Source organism: Sapajus apella, unplaced genomic scaffold, assembly GCF_009761245.1.
Source record: "Sapajus apella isolate SASKATOON/1434 unplaced genomic scaffold, GSC_monkey_1.0 scaffold12, whole genome shotgun sequence".
In the NCBI taxonomy this organism is placed as follows: Eukaryota; Metazoa; Chordata; class Mammalia; order Primates; family Cebidae; genus Sapajus; species Sapajus apella.
This window is the reverse complement of record NW_022436952.1, coordinates 21,471,918-21,488,473: the sequence shown is the minus strand read 5'-3', so window position 1 is coordinate 21,488,473 and position 16,556 is coordinate 21,471,918. Positions and strand designations below refer to the sequence as shown.

Sequence of the window (16,556 nt, the reverse complement as noted above, 5' to 3'; positions counted from 1 at the left end):
AGAGATCTGCTGTGAGCCTCACTGGCTTCCCTCTGTGGGTGACCTGACCTTTCTCTCTGGCTGCTCTTAACATTTTTCCCTTTATTTCAACCCTGGTGAATCTGATGATTATGTGCCTTGGGGTTGCTCTTCTTGAGGAATATCTCTGTGGAGTTCTATTTCTTGGATTTGAATGTTGGACTGCCTTGCTAGGTTTGGGAAGTTCTCCTGGATAATATCCTGGAGCATGTTTTCCATCTTGGATTCATTCTCTGCATCATATTCATGTACACCTATCAAGCATAGATAGGTATTTTCACATAATCTCATATCTCTTGGAGGCTTTGTTCATTTCTTTTCACTCTTTTTTCTCTCGTCTTGCCTTCTCTTTTTATTTCATTGAGTTTATCTTCAATCTCTGATATCCTTTCTTCTGCTTGATTGAATCAGCTATTAAAACTTGTGTTTGCTTTACGTAGTTCTCATGCTGGGTTTTCCAACTCCATCAAGTGGTTTATGTTCTTCTCTAAGCTGATTATTCCAGTGCTAACACATCTACTACATAATGTAGCACATGAAGTGCTACATTAGCACTTCATCTACTCTTTTTTCAAGGTTTTTGATTTCTTTGCATTGAGTTAGAACATGTTCCTTTAGTTCAGAAAAGTTTGTTATTATCCACCTTCTGAAGCCTGTTTCTGTCAATTCATTGTGCCCTTTCTCAGGTTATATTCCCCGTGTTGTTGAGGAGTTGTGATCCCTTGAGGTAGAAGAGGTGTTCTGGTCTTTGATGGTTTCATCTTTTTTGCACTGGTTTTTTCCCATCTTCGTGGATTTACCTGGCTGCGGTGTCAGGGAGCTGCTTGATGAGGTCACTTGTCTGCCTGTCGAGGCGCTGCTGGGTTTCTAGGGACTCCTTCAGGTTACTAGGTAAGCTTCTTGTGTCTTTTTTGTTTACCCTGGGAGGTTAGGCCTGCCTCTTCCGCTGACCTGGAGGCACTGCTGGGTGGTCAGGAACACTGTCCGTTGCTACATAGGCTTCCTGTGTGTTTTGTTACATGAAGCTTAGTCCCACCTCTTTAATGGAGGGTTACGTCTTTCCTCCACAGGGCTGGATCATTCAGGGTTCAGCTCAGACTGTGGCACTGGCTGCATAACCCACTAGAGTTGGTGCTTCAGCCCTCTGGGATTTGTTGGGGAGGGGAGGGACCCTCTCAGCTGCTCCGCCTGTCTCCCCTCTTTTAACTCATTCTCTCCGGTCATGGGGGAGAGGCCCACCCCGCTGCTCCATCTGTCTTCCTGCTTTCAGCTCCCTCTCCCTCCAGGCTTGGGGAAGGGGTGATAGCTCAGTCTGCGGGCTCTCCAGCCGGCTTATGGGCTTAGGCATTTGCTTAGATCTGTGCACCAATCTGGGACACTGTCCTGGATTATTATTCAACTCTGCTCTTGTAATTCCCGGCACTTGACTGGCAAAGATCCCCTGTTCTGTGTATTGCTGAGGCTTTGGGGGAAGCACTGTATCTGGACCGAGCGCCAGAGAGGGAGCCTCCAACTCACTGATCAGATACGCTTTCTGGGTGAAGCAGCACTCCTCTCTGCCTCAGTCTCCCCTGCCTGGGCTTTGCTCACCTTCAGACCAGACCCATTGAAATGCACCTGGTACCTCGGTTGAAGCTAGGAGATATCTTGATTTCTGCATCTCTCTCGCCGGGTGTTGTGCACCGGAGTTGTCTCTATTCAGCCACCTTGACTCCCTCCTATGCTATTTGTTTTAATATATCCTATCTATTCTATCTTCTTTCTTCTCACTTCTTATATTCTATCAAACTAATTTCATGTTTTTATTATTTTTCTCCCTCTTTTAGCATAGTATATTTCCTTTTGCTATTCATCTAATGATTACCAAAGGCATCATTTTATCTTTTTATCTTTTATAAATTAGCATATTTATTAATTGCCACACAATGCAAAGATCTTGGAACAATTTACCTCCCTTTGACTTTTGTGCTATCATTTATTTTAATTCTCTGCGTTTTGAAAACCCACTAATATCTGTGTTTTAGTAAGTCAGCATTCCTTTAGAGTTAGGCATACATTACCTTTTCCATTACTCTTTATATCTGTACATTTCTGTTCTTTCATCTGGGATCATTTTTATTCTGCTTGAAGAACTCCTTTTAGTATTTAGTTCATAGCTGTTGGAGAAATATCTCTCAATTTTAATTGGACCAAAAATATATTTCATATTTTTAAAAAATTTTAGGGGTGGCTTGGATTTCTAGATTGGTAGCTGTTTCCTTTCTTTTTTCTGTTGAGAAATTACCTTTAGTCTTATCATTTACTAAGTATTAATAATACAATTATAAGAATGAGCCACAACCTAAATAAAGTCTGTCAACTTCCTTTGAGACACTTGCTGTCACCTGAAAGTAGCAAACCTGTGCAAAGAAAAAATAGTAATTTGATGATGGGTGAGGGGCTCATGCCTGTAATCCAGCACTTTGGAAGGCGAAGGTGGGTGGATCACTTGAGGCCAGGGGTTCAAGACCACCCTTGCCAACATGGCGAAACCTCATCTCCACTAAAAATACAACAATTAGCTGGGTGTGGTGGTGCATGCCTGTAATCCCAGCTGTTCAGGAGGCTGAGACACAAGAATTGCTTGAACCCAGGGGGTGGAGGCTGCCCTGAGCCGAGATTGCACCACTGCACTCCAGTCTGTGTGATAAAAAGTGAGACTCCGTCTCAAAACTAATATTAAAAACAATTTGAAACCCTAATAATTCTTCCGTAATAGAGATGTATACATAAAGGCTATGTGAGGCACATGGGAGGGAATGCCGCTGGACAGGAGGAGGTGTCTAGGGCAACTTCAACAAGAGGTTTCTAATGAACTGGATCTTCAAATATGAGCATGCCAAGCAAAAAAAAAAATGCATGAAGGCACAGAAAAGTGTGCAGATTCAGAACATAATTGGAATTTGATAAAACTGGAATCTAGGTTTTATGGGAAGTAGTGATAACAGTGATCATGAGGAAGCAGATTGTAGTAACATTGTCATCAGACCTGTATTCTATGCTAATGGATCTGCACATCATTCTGCAAATTTAAGTAAAGATGCATTAAATGATCCCTTTCCCTCTAAGACATGAAAGCAAGGCATGAAAACAAGTACAGACATAGATGAGCTTGAATTTAGAGAACTTGTGGAGGTTACTGAGGGGCTCTAACATCGGTGACCTCCACTTTTCAGTAAAATAAAACATGGTTAGGACTTGGGCTAATAGTAACAGAAAAAGATGACAGAGAAATTTGAAAGGAATGGTAAATATCTGAAACCATACCTTTGGCACAGAAGAAGGGGAACTGACAAGAGATAAATAAATAGATTGCTGACCCACCAAGGTTAGCTATATCCATTCTAGCCCTGAGTTATAGTTCTGATTTTACATAGTCAATTGTTATCTGAATCCATTTTCAAAATGGCAGTTGTGGAATTGAAATATAGCAGAGAAATCACTTTTTATTTCTTTGCAGGTAATTCAAAAAGTAGTGGTTAGAATTCTGGGCATTATAGTCTGGAAGACCTGGTTTCAAAAATGTGTGGCTTTGAAGGAAGGCAACTTACTCTATGACATGGGGCATGTTTTCTTTCTGAGTCCAAATCTTCACATTATACAGAATGAATTTAGTAATAATTATTTCATGGGATCATTGTGAGTGTTAAATGAGCTTCATCTGGCAAAGCATCTAGTCCAATGCTGGCTTTGATAACATCTAGTCCACATAACTGGTTTCAATAAATTATAGCTGTTGCAGTTGTTATTTTTATGATGAACACAAAAGAATAATTCTAATGCATCGAGTATGTACAATGAGCAATACTAGTTTCCTTAGGCATATTAATTTGAATGATTTAGACAACTTTAGAAAGTCAGCATTTTTATTCCACTTTGAAAAGTGAGCAAACTCAGGCTCAGAGATGTCATGTGCCTTGCCCAAAGTCACACAGTTGCTTAGTGGTTACCCAAAGTCACAAGTCACACAGTGGTTGTGACAGCATTTGAGGGAAGGTCTGTCTAACTGCAACCCTTGGGTCTTTCTTTACAAACTCCCTTTCAGCTTTCCAAGTGTTCCATCCACTGGAATGACCTCCTCTTTAGCGAGACGAGCCCTAGGTATCATCTCAGGTTAGACAAAATGCTCCAGAAAGTCTTCCTAGCTATTGTAACTCTGGATGGTTACTCATGTTATTTTTTGGTCTGTTCTCTTTGAAGGGCATTCTCTTCTCCTCCGTGGAATGTGTGAAATCCACACAGGATCTCATAAGGCTCTATCTACATGAATCAAATCGAGTTTATCGGGATAAAATGGTAGAAGAAAAGGACTTTGATCTTTTTGATAAAATCCAGACCGAAGTGCTCAAGAAAATTTTTGATGTGAGTATTGCCCTATGGATTTTTTGTATTTGAAAAAAAAAAAAAAGATAATGATGCAGATAATCACCCAAATGATACAATCTAGCTCTTTAATGAAGAAAGGGCAGAATCTAGGTGAGGAAGGAAATTCTGCCATGATTTTGCCCAGGTAAAAAATGCTGAGGCAAGAATAGATGCAGATTAATCCTAAAATCCCAGTGTTGAGAAGTCCATAGAGATCATCAAATCCAAGTCCCCACGTGATACTTTGTCCCCTAGCAGCATTTCTCAGATTGGTTACCCCAATGATACTCCAGCATCCTTGAAAATGCATGATCCCATTGTTCCCAAGGTCGCCATTTTGGGGCTGATAACTGGAAATTTGGAGCAATTTTGAAACTTGGAACATTTGGAATAATTTTAGAGACTGAAAATTTGGTCTAATAATCTAGAAGTTATTTCTCTGTCCACTACCTACATCTACACGACAAACTCTCAAATATTTTAATGCCATTTATCTCACTCTTCCTGAATCCTCTCTTCTCCAGACCAAATAGCCTGAATCCTTTAAACCACTTCTGACATGGGTTGTGTTAAGTGCTAGCTCAAACCTAAAGACTAAAGAACTCTGACGTCCTCCTGATTGCTCTCCCACCAGTTCTCCCTCTGAAATCCTGGTGCCTGACTTTTTGTCGCACAGTCTGGCCGGGATCTGACCAAAAGCAAGATCATCATTCCCCCTTTTCTTAAAGATTATAGTTTTGTTCCTGTGTTTCCCAAAATGTGTCCCGCTAAACAGTTTTACTACAAGATACTTCTTGAAAAAGAGTGCCTGTCATGAAATGAGTTGAGAATATGCTTCACTGTATGTGACTGTCTTGGAAATTCACAGTGGATTTAAGACATTCAAGTCCTGAAATCTTGAATTACTCTAATTCACATATGATTCCCCAAATGTATTGGACCCTAAAAGTCTTTCCTCTTATAACCTAATTATAAACCTATTAATAATTTACATAATGAATGACCTATGGATTATGACTTGGGAGGCACTGATGTATTAGCACAGCCTAAGATCGTATTATATTTCTTAGCTAACACTGAGCCTTCTATTACCCAAAGCCCCATCTTTTCCACACATACTGCTTGTCTGTCCCCTCTGGAAATTAGAAATATTAAAATTTTGTATTTAGGTGTGCTAGACTGTCCTTATACTCACCTTGTTTGGTTTTGCTCTGTATTTTTTTCCTGATAAGATCCTGACTCTATCTCTGAAGATATTTACAGTCCATTCCAACCTATGTGACAGCCTTTTGAATGTTTAGACAGCATTTTAAGTCACTTATTTTAGTCTGCTTTTTACTAAGCCAACCATCCTAAGTTCTCCCATTTCTGTCAGCATTGTTATTGGGACCTGATGTTTGAGACCCTGATGTCAGATGCCCTTCTCTGAGCATTGTAGAGTTAGCCAATTCAAATAGTCATTGTTGGAACTGCAGATTCGTCTTCATTGTCTTATACTTTGGTCTGAGCTAGCACTTCAGAGTAATAACACTCGGACTTTCAAATAGAGTTCTAAGTGTGGGTCTGTACACTAAGGGCACTGCCTTTTGATCACAGACCCAGATATATTGATATTGCCATTATCCTTCCCCAAAAACGCTTGAAATTCCAGCCCGAAGCACCCTTGGTCACACCAAATCTTGGTATTGGTATCAAGGAAAAGTTGCCAGATTTCCACCAACGAAGCGATACAATCCCGTTTCCACTATTCAAAGCTTCAGCTTCTCTGATTCATAGCCCTGTGTGATTTGGCATCACTATTAAGGAATCTTTGATTCGCTGACTTGGTTGATTTTCTCTCTGCCTTCTACACAGCATGGCTGTAATCATAAAATCGAAGACTTGTTTTGTTCATCAAAGAGTCTTTGTAAACCAGGCTTTTCAAAACTGCACTTTGATTCCTCCTCCGCTAGATGGTTGGTGTCAATTGACTGCTGTGAGAACTGATTCGGAAGATGTTACCCCATTCTCAAACTGGGTAAATGCCTTCCCACATTGTGTCCTCAGTCTTCATGTGTTTTCTTAATAGCAAGAATAGCCCTCCTGCACTGAGTTTACATCATATCCAAATGTCTGAGCATTTATTGTTATTGTCTGGCAAAGCCAGAATAGTTTTGGAGTTTTCTATAATTTTTAAGACCACCTTCAAAATATAATAACTTTTTGATTTTTAACTCTTTCTAGTCCTTTCTTCATACACCCAGGCAGCAGCCCTGGTTTCTCTATAGGTGTTACTGTCATCTCACTCTCCCTATGTTAGGTTTGGTGACTTTTGCCCTGTAGGCTTAGAAGGCTAACCCTGCAGTGACTTCTGCCCTGGGGCGTGTCCCTGCTGGTAAATAACAAACACACTGGTTACCTCTTTCCCAGGTAGGTCTTCCAGTCTGAACTTTAGGAGGGAAAAATGACAGGCGGGGACCACTGCTCATGCCGGCATAACTTTCTACTTGTGTCTTAGAAAACCTATTATTTCTAAGACTTTTCTCCTCAACAATCTTCCCTCCTACCTGTAGTCTCAGGTATTTGGGTTTTGACAGACCAAGAGTTCCTTTTTGTCTTCTCTAACATAAAAGTTAAAAATTAGTTTTCTCGGCTGGGTGCAGTAGCTCACACCTGTAATCCCAGCACATTGGGAGACCGAGCTGGGCAGATCACAAGGTCAGGAGTTCAAGACCAGCCCAGCCAATATGGTAAAACCCCAACTCTACTAAAAATACAAAAATTAGCCGGGAGTGGTGGTGGATGCCTGTAGTCCCAGTTACTCAGGAGGCTGAGGCAGGGGAATCCATTGAACTTGGGAGGCAGAGGTTGCACTGAGCCAAGATAGAGCCACTGCACTCCAGCCTGGGTAATAGAGTGAGATTCAAGTCTCAAAAAAAAAGAAAAAAAAAAAAAAGAAAAGAAAAATGGTTTTCTCTTCAGTGCTTAGAGGATAAACTGGTGAAGAGACATAGACTCCTTATCTTTCAAATTAATTGAGCTGTACTAGGTATTCATTCAACATAGTAACATTCGTTCCATGGGTGAGAGCTGACACCCAGCCCTGAAGTTTTATAAGTGGGAGTTCTACCATAAATGCTTTAAGATTACCATAAATAAACCAGTCACCCGAGGGTGGCTAATAGCTCATTCTTCAGAAACCAAACCCTCTTGACTGAACCTATGAAGTCAGGGCTGGCAACATACTGTGTACTCTCACAGGAAAAGATGTTGTATGGCTTTGCTGTGGATTGAGGACCTAGATCTGTTGAAATGTACACGTAGAAAGTGAGGCGATTGGGCCATGATCCCCTTCATTCAATACTGGCGAAGGAGCCCCCACTTAGAGAAATCCACCCATCCATTCCCATCCACTCTTCTCACAGAAGCACTCCCTTACTGTACTTGGGAGGAGACCCCATCCCACCTCCCACTTCCCATCCTCAGGCCATAAGGAATAACAAACATCACTGAGACTTCGTGGAGCTGGTGGATTGATATGAAACGTCCACTTACAAGGGCTTCTCAAGAGGGGGGCATGTTGGAAATAGCACTGATATTTAATTTCCAGGGAGTGTGCAGAGCAAATCGGGTGTCTCTGCTCTGTGGAACCAGCACTAGGAGTCAATGAGGAAGGCCTTTATTCCTGTGTCTCATCACCAGGATATTGAAGACCCTGTGGAGCAGACCCAAAGCCCGAACCTGTATTGCCACTTTGCAAATGGTTTTGGTGAGCCCAAGTACATGCCTGTACCATCCTGGGAACTTTTGACCCAGACTCTGGTCGAGGCCTTGGAGAACCACAATGAAGTCAACACAGTGATGGACCTAGTTCTCTTTGAGGATGCCATGCGCCATGTGTAAGTGTGCTTCTCCTCTTCCTCTTCCCCGGTCCTTTCCTCTTCCCAATGACAGGGGTGTCATTTGGCTATTTGAGGTCACTTCCGTAAAGCCAGGAAAGGAGCTCAGGTCAAGATGGCTGCTGGTAGAGCAGCCGCAGCTCCTGCCACTAGCCCTAGGAGGCAGCACAGTGCTGAGCTCAGGCAGCAATGGGTTCATTTCCAGGTCCACCATTTGCTATCCGAGGACATGATCACAGTGACACCAAGGAAATACTTGAGATCTTAAAACAGGACCCAGAACAGCTCAGGACCTCCATCACCACCCACTCTTAGTCCAAGGGCCATTTGAAAAAAATGAGATATAGAGTTTTTGTTCAAGCATGTACATATTTCAAACATTAAATGTCCTTTTAGTGTTTTTGCTATCTAGTAAATCACTGAAAGTGATGACCAGGCCTCCAAGACAGTCTAGCCTCACACCAACACCATCCCTACCCTGATTCTTACATTTCCCAGTCTGACCCATTACCAGCCCTCACTGCCCTCCAGTATCCTTCCACCTTCCTACTGGGTAGTCACCATCTCAGCAGCCACATCTGCTTCATTTTAACTTCTGTGAACCTTCCCTGTACTGCTGAATTCTTACTGATACCTGACTGACCCCTGAGTTGAGGAAAGCTGTTTTTCCTTCCCCATTCTATGTGCCCCAGGGCCTAGAGAGGAGTAAGTAACCTCCTTACCCCCAGTCCCCACCCCAGTGGCACATTTAAGTCCTTTCTTCTCTTATCCTTCACAAACCCCAGTTCTTCTGAGCTCAAGTCACCTGCATTTCTTACTCATTCTTTCTCCTTGTCACTGTTACTTACTGACAGCCAATTACTCTCCATCATCGGCCAGTGGCCTTAGTGCCTGGCACCCTTCCTCCTTACCCATGCCTCGACTCACTCTTGGCATCTAGCTAACAATTATTTCTGTTCCTTGGCCTGCTTGACTCCCATGGTCTTTTCTTCTAGCCCACCTCAGCCCTCACTCTCATGTTCCTATCCTAGGACCCCACCTCCAGAATCCCAACTTCAGACATCTCTCTCTCTGACCTGTACCCGCCACCCTCCCACTCATCTGCTCTAGTCTTTCATTCAGATTCATCAAGACTTCATTCATTGGACCAACTACTTCCCCAGACTCCTTTATCTCTCCCCCTACCATGTCTTTACTTCCACTTTTCTTTTTTTCGAGACGGAGTCTTGCTTTTGCCCAGGTTGTAGTGCTGTGGCACGATCTTGGCTCACGGCATCCTCGGCCACCCGGGTTCAAGTGATTCCCCTGCCTCAGCCTCCTGAGCAGCTGGGACTGCAGGTTTATGCCACCACACCCAGCTAATTTTTTTTTTATTTTAGTAGAGACAGGGTTTCACCATGCTGGCCAGGATGGTCTCGATCTCCTGACCTTGTGATCCGGCCGCCTCGGCCTCCCAAAGTGCTGAGATTACAGGCGTGAGCCACTGTGACTGGCCAGCCAACTTTCCCTTTTTATTTATTTACTTATCTCAGCTCACTGCAACCTCTGCCTCCAGGGTTCAAGTGATTCTCCTTACTTTCTTTTTTGACCGCCATAGACCCCATCACCCCACTGTCAGCTCCCCTAACTCTCTTGTCATTGTATCCACAAAATCTCACTGAAGCTAAACCCCACTATCTTTTTATTATTTTATTTTATTTTTATTTTTGAGAGGGAGTCTCACTCTGTTGCCCAGGCTGGAGTGCAGTGGCACCATTGTGGGTCAGTGCAACCTTCACCTCCCCGGTTCAAGTCATTCTCCTACCTCAGCCTCCCAAGTAGCTAGGATTACAGGTGCCCACCACCACGCCTGGCTAATTTTTTGTAATTTCAATAGAGACGGGATTTCACAATGTTGACCAAGCTGGTCACAAGCTCCTGACCTAAGCTGATCCACCCACCTCGGCCTCCCAAAGTGCTGCAATTACAGACGTGAGCCACTGTGTCCAGCCCCAACTATCTTCTTATTCCACCCTGCCCCTAAGCAGCTGGACACTGTTGAAGAAAAATCTCCCATCTAAAAAAAAAAATAGTTCAACCTTGTGAAGCTCCTGTGAGTATTCTCCCTCCTCCTTAGGAGCCACCAGTGCCTCTGTCATAGTCTTGGAATTGAGGCAAGTCTTTGTCCTTTAAGGGCGAATTTAATTTGAAAGAATTGCAAGTGATTCCATCAATGTGGCTTTCAAAATGGGTGATCAAATTAATATTGTTTTTGGAAAAAAAAAAAGTACTGGCTACAAACACTGACTTTCTTCTATAGGCTCATAAAGAAACTCTGAAGGTAGTATCCAAAGAGAAGCCTGAGCCTCATTTAGCAATGGCAAAATAACTAAGAAAATGAACTGCCTGGAGGGGGACAATTCTGAAGAATCAAGTGTATTTAGATGTACAATTTCCCATACATTTGTTTAAAAGACATCAACATCCCGTTACTTTATTCTCACTCTGCCCTTCCCTCCCTCCCTGTGGCTCATGGACCTGTCGTTGCTGCCTCTACTGGTCAATAAGGTGGAAGGATTCCCCTTCTTAGATCAGAAAAAGGATACCAGGCGGTACAGGGAGAAACACAGATTACCTAAGCACATGGAAAGACTCCATGGCCTCACATTGCTACACACACAGCACTCCAGGAAGGTCCCACCTTCTGAGACCCAAAGTGGGAGTAGGCTGGGCATGGTGGCTCACACCTGTAATCCCAGCACTTTGGGAGACCAAGGTGGGTGGATCACCTGAGGTCAGGAGTTCAAACCCAGCCTGGCCAATATGGTGAAACCCCATCTCTACTAAAAATTTTTAAAAAATTAGCTGGGTGTGGTGGTAGGCACCTGGGATTACAAATCCCAGGTACTCAGGAGGCTGAGGCAGGAGACTCACTTGAACCCGGGAAGCGGAGGTTGCAGTGAGTTGAGATCATGTCATTGCACTCCAGCCTGGGCAAAAGAGCAAAACTCCATCTCAAAAAAAAAAGTGGTAGTAGGACAGAGCAGAGGAAGAAGGAGGCTGTGTGTGCCCTCCCAGGAACTCACAGGTCCTGGGAACCAAGATGAGAACCTATTTTTATGATAGCTCCATCCTGCTGTTTGTTCTCACCACTCAAGCTCTCATCATCTCTTTAGTTAGGGTCCGCTACACCCTTCCCCAGCTTTGCTGCTCTCCCTTTCTGCAGCTTGGATGACGAACTTAGTAATGGAGCACTGCGTAGTGGTTATGGACATGGGTTCTGGAGATCAAACCAAAGTTCAAATCCACATTCTGCCACAAACTGATTGGGATGCTTTGGGAAGGATACTTAACTTCCCCAAGCCTAAATTTCTCACCTAGGAAATTAGGATAGTAAGAATGCCTGCACCATGGGTTGGTGCTATCTATGCAAAGTGCTTTGCAGTCAGTAAATATTAAAGTCTTTTTCTTTGTGTTATTGCCTTATTTCCTTAGTGGTACCACTTTTCTACTGACTTTCTTCACCACTTCAGCAGATTCGTGTTCTGCTTTTTCTCCAAGCTTTAAACCAGATCTTTCCCCACACTTTTGGCATAATCTCCATTCATCTTTTTCTGACTCTCTATTTTTTCACTCCCATATATATTTTCTTCTCTTAGAATCACTTAGCAATCATTAACAACAACGACAAACCCTCAAATGTACTTCTTTTGTGCCCTGAGAATCTTACCCATTCTCTGGGGGCGGGGAGTATGTGTGTGTGTGTGTGTACACGTGCATGTGTGTCTAGTCCAATAAATCAGCTTTCCCCAGCTGTGCTGTGGTGCATTTTCCACTATTGTTTTTAATCTCCCAGAAATTCAGTAATGGACTTAACTTAAACTGCGTTGGTTTTCTGGCTCAGGAGCCCTTTAGAATATTGATCTTCTTTTAAATTTTGTAATTTAAATGCAGAGTTCTTTGCCCTCATCAGAGGTTGGTAATGAATCCCCAGCTGGACTCCAGTGCTGACAGTTGCAGACTTAACCACACTTCTCTGGAAACTTCATCACTAATGATACATTTTCCATTGAGATATTGAATGACATGGGCCATGCTAAGCTGAGTTCAGGCCTTCAGAATAGGGCTGGGGGTTTGGGTGACCCAGAGAACCCAGCTGGACTCCGACTCCTCCTCTTTGCCTGCCTCTCTCCTCCCTCCACTAAGCCTTTCCTGCCCCGCATTTTCTGAATCAGGAGAGGGCTTGGGTGCCGTAACACCATGGCTTCTCCCTTCATCAGGCACCATCTCATGCATACACAAAGCAGATAACCCCTTGCACCCAGCATAATGAATCATTGTGTAGATCACCCCACTTGTGGGGCTAGGAGAAGGCGTGGGTTGCTCTCTTTAAATTTAACAAAGATGTATTAGATACCTTTAATGTGCTATCACTGCAGAGAATACAAAATGAGTATATGCACTCCTCGGACATCTAGAAGTTACAGTTTCATAGGAAAGCAAGAGAAGTATAAATCTAACATATAAGACAGAGTGTAAGTATCACAATTAAATAATTAAAGTGGAAAAGTAAAATCTTAAAATTACTGAATATAGGTCAATAAATAACTCCTGAATATTTAAGTCAAAACATTTTAACTACATAAAATTTAGCAGTTAACTACATCCAATTTTAAAACCTAAAAATATTTGTATATCTAAAGCACCTTAAAAAGATAAAGGTGAGAGACTGGAGGATAACTGAAAACATGCATAAAGGGGACTCCACAAATTGAGAGGAACACTTCAATTGAAAAGCAGACAATGGGCATGAACAAAAAGTTTACAAAAGAAAAATAATAAAATGCTTCATAAACATTTGAAAATGTTCAATTCCTAGAAACCAAATAAATAAAAACAGTAATTTTTCTACCATTAAATTGGGAAAGATTAAAAATTAGATGTAAGGCCGGGCATGGTGGTTTACACCTGTAATCCCAGCACTTTGGGAGGCCAAGGCAGGTGGCTCACCTAAGGTCAGGAGGTTGAGACCAGCCTGGCCAACATGGTGAAACCCCATCTCTACTAAAAATATAAAAATTAGCCAGGCGTGGTGGTGGGCAACTGTAATCCCAGCTACTCTGGAGGCTAAGGCAGAAGAATCACTTGAACCTGGGAGGCAGAGGTTGCAGTGGGGTGTGATGGCACCATTGCACTCCAGCCTGGGCGAAAGAGTGAGACTCAAAAAACTAAATTAGATGTAAGATCCAGCATCAACAAACATTGGGGGCCAGACTCCCATATGCTGCTAGCAAGAGTTTTTGACCCCCACATACTCCAGGTGGAGGGGTGCCTTCCAAGCAGCAAACACACCCCACAGGAGAGACGGGGCAATAAGGACCCACAAACATTTAGTTTATTTATGTTAATTGTGAACAAGTAATCAATACTTGAAGAAATTTGCAGAAATAAGAAAATTCAAACCACAGAGGCTCAACACAAGCTCTGTAACTTTATATACACTCACGTGTAGTTCCCACATCGAACCCCATCTGCCGAAACCTGTACCCAGAGTTTCTTCCAAACTGGAGCTAGCTAGACCTTATGTTGCTCCACCATTACTTAATTTGAATAAGGCATTTCTAATTATAACATCATTAACACAGGAGTGCAGGATTGTAACCCATGCAATTCAATCTCAAACATATCCTCTACTCTATTACTCTATTTGGCCAATCTTTACCCAAGTTCTTTTTTTTTTTTTTTTTTTTTGTGAGATGGAGTCTTGCTCCGTGGCCCAGGCTGGAGTGCAGTGGTGTGATCTCAGCTCACTGCAACCTCCACCTCCCTGGTTCAAGCGATACTCCTGCCTCAGCCTCCCTAGTGGTTGGAATTATAGATGTGTGCCATCACCCCTGGCTAATTTTTGTATTTTTAGTAGAGACAGCGTTACACCATGTCGGCCAGGCTGGTCTTGAACTCCTGACATCAGGTTATTCACCCACCTCAGCCTTCCAAAGTGCTGGGATTACAGACCTGAGCCACCACACCTGGTCCCCAAACAACTTTTTATTGCTACAAATGTTTCAGGAATCCACAAAGAAATCTTTATCCCTGTCCAGACGGAGTTTCACCATGTTGGCCAGACTGGTCTTGAACTCCTGACCTCAGGTGATCTGCTGCCTCGGCCTCCCAAAGTGCTAGGATTTCAGGTATGAGCCACCGCTCCCAGCCTGAGTTCTTATTCTCACACTCTTTTGGTCCCCAAATCACCAATACCTGTTGTCTCTTCTTCCATATCCATTTCTCTAAAGCAGCTTGATCACTGTGTTACGTAGCCCTGAATTCACTGACTTAACACATTCTAATTCAACTAACACAATCCAGTATATTCTCATCCTCCAATATAGCAGATCCACCTTTTGATTAATTCTACTTAGGAAAAGTACAAATTGGTGCCCTCATTCTGTGCAGCAGTCTCTAAATATTGTCTTACTGTTTGGCTCAATAATGTTACTTCTAGAACTTATCCTGAGAATATAATTAGAGAAATAAACTTTCTGAAAATACAGCATTATTTATAACTGTAAAATGTTGGAAACAACATATATATCCAAGAGTAGGCTATTACATATAGGCAACTTATTCTATCCTTATTACCAATACAATGTTGATGTTCTGTACAATATCGTTTCACCATCAAAAGTCTGGTTTAGCTGAATTTTTAATGGCTTAGGGAAACAATCACAGTATATTGCTAAGTGAAAAAAAAATTTCAAAACACCATGTTCAGTACACAAGATGAACTCAATTTTTGAAATATATATAATGGAAATATATTGACTTTTCAGGTATAATCAATGTCTATACAAACAAAATATATATTGATAAAAATGCAGACAGACACTAGGAAAAAAAAGGCTGGACGGACCTATAATTCATGTCGGTAGTGTTTATTGCTAAATAGTAGAATTGTGGATTTTGTTCTGTATTGTATGCATTTTGTACAATGCAGAGCCATTGTTTATAATTGCTTTTAAGATGAGAAAAGAGGAAATCGGGGTTATTTTTATAAAGGGTGTAGCACTTTGTATAAGGTATATGGATACTGGGGAGAGGGTTAGACACACTGTTTGAAGCAGATCCTGGAGGAGAGGCTGATGGAGGGTGGCCTTTGAAGAAGGGCTGGAGGGCAGAAGGAGTGGTTTCCTCTTAGGTACTGCAAGGAAAAATTAGCATTCAGACAAAATGTTTTCTTAGCAAGGCAATTTTACTTTCTGCAGAAAGGTGCTCCCATTAGCCATCTTACTATGAGAGTACAGTGAACAAAGGAAAGGCAGGCATGCCTATTCTTTACGCGTTAGGTCTTTACTGCTGTCTGATCTCTGTTGGTTGGAGGTAGACTTCACAATCTAAACTGAACTTGATTGGCTAACAAGTTAAAACTTTTCTAAATAGATAAAGGCAATGAGGAACAAAGGAAAAGAGGAAGTCAATGGAGCATAGGCTGCAAGCTGGGACATGCCTGTGAGCACATCTAGCACAGATACCTTGATTAAAGTACAAAGACATTGAATGTACTATGTGCCTGGGAGCATGTCTAAAAGCTACACAGGATAGGGCTTAACAAAGAGTTATTAGCAAAAAGCAAGAAGGCTTTGAAGAAAGTCTTCAAAACAAACTATTATTTCTAACATTTATTATTATTATTCTTTAACAAGAAGAGAAACTTTGAAGAAGAACTTTTTACTTTCTACATTTCCTCTGAAGGGGCTGAGGCCTGGAATCGTCTTCCATTGCTGGGGGTAAGGAGAGAGGAATATGGGCACTGAGAGTGGTGAGCAGTAAGGCTGTAAAGGGAGTAATCCAGAAGCCAGGGATGCAGGTGTCTTACCTGTTGATAATAAGAACCCACAACCTTCATGACAAGGGCATCGACGCCCAGGAAGGATTGAAGGAGGAAGACACAATGGCTCTGTCTGGGTTCTCTGTTCCTCTCCTACTGACTGGTTTTGGCTTCTCTTCTTTCCTAAGAGGAACCAACTTCTGCCCCTGCCTTGGCCTCCAGCCTTTCCTGAATTTTTTCAATTGTATGTTTTCCACTGTTTCTCTTTTTCCATCCCCTCTTCCTGCTCAAAAGAATTGAAGTGGGAGGTGTGGCGGGGTCAGGTATGGTGGAGAAGAAGAGCAAGAGCAATCCTAAGTCCCCTCCCAATCACATTACTCATCCCCTGCAATCCTGCTGCCTTCCATGGGCTCCCCCAAGCTGTCCCTCACTCACTAGAGGCTGTGGCTTAA

At 42.5% G+C, this 16,556-nt stretch overlaps 1 protein-coding gene across 5 annotated transcripts in view; it reads left to right on the top strand.

The window, feature by feature from the left end:
- DNAH9 (dynein axonemal heavy chain 9) overlaps nt 1-16,556 on the top strand; it is a 361,130-nt gene that overhangs the window by 198,973 nt on the left and 145,601 nt on the right. For all 5 annotated transcript variants that reach the window (XM_032280243.1, XM_032280245.1, XM_032280244.1 and 2 more), the window contains 2 exons: nt 4,258-4,419; nt 8,104-8,300. In XM_032280243.1, the coding sequence (XP_032136134.1) occupies nt 4,258-4,419; nt 8,104-8,300 (359 nt within the window). The remainder of the gene's footprint in view (nt 1-4,257; nt 4,420-8,103; nt 8,301-16,556) is intronic.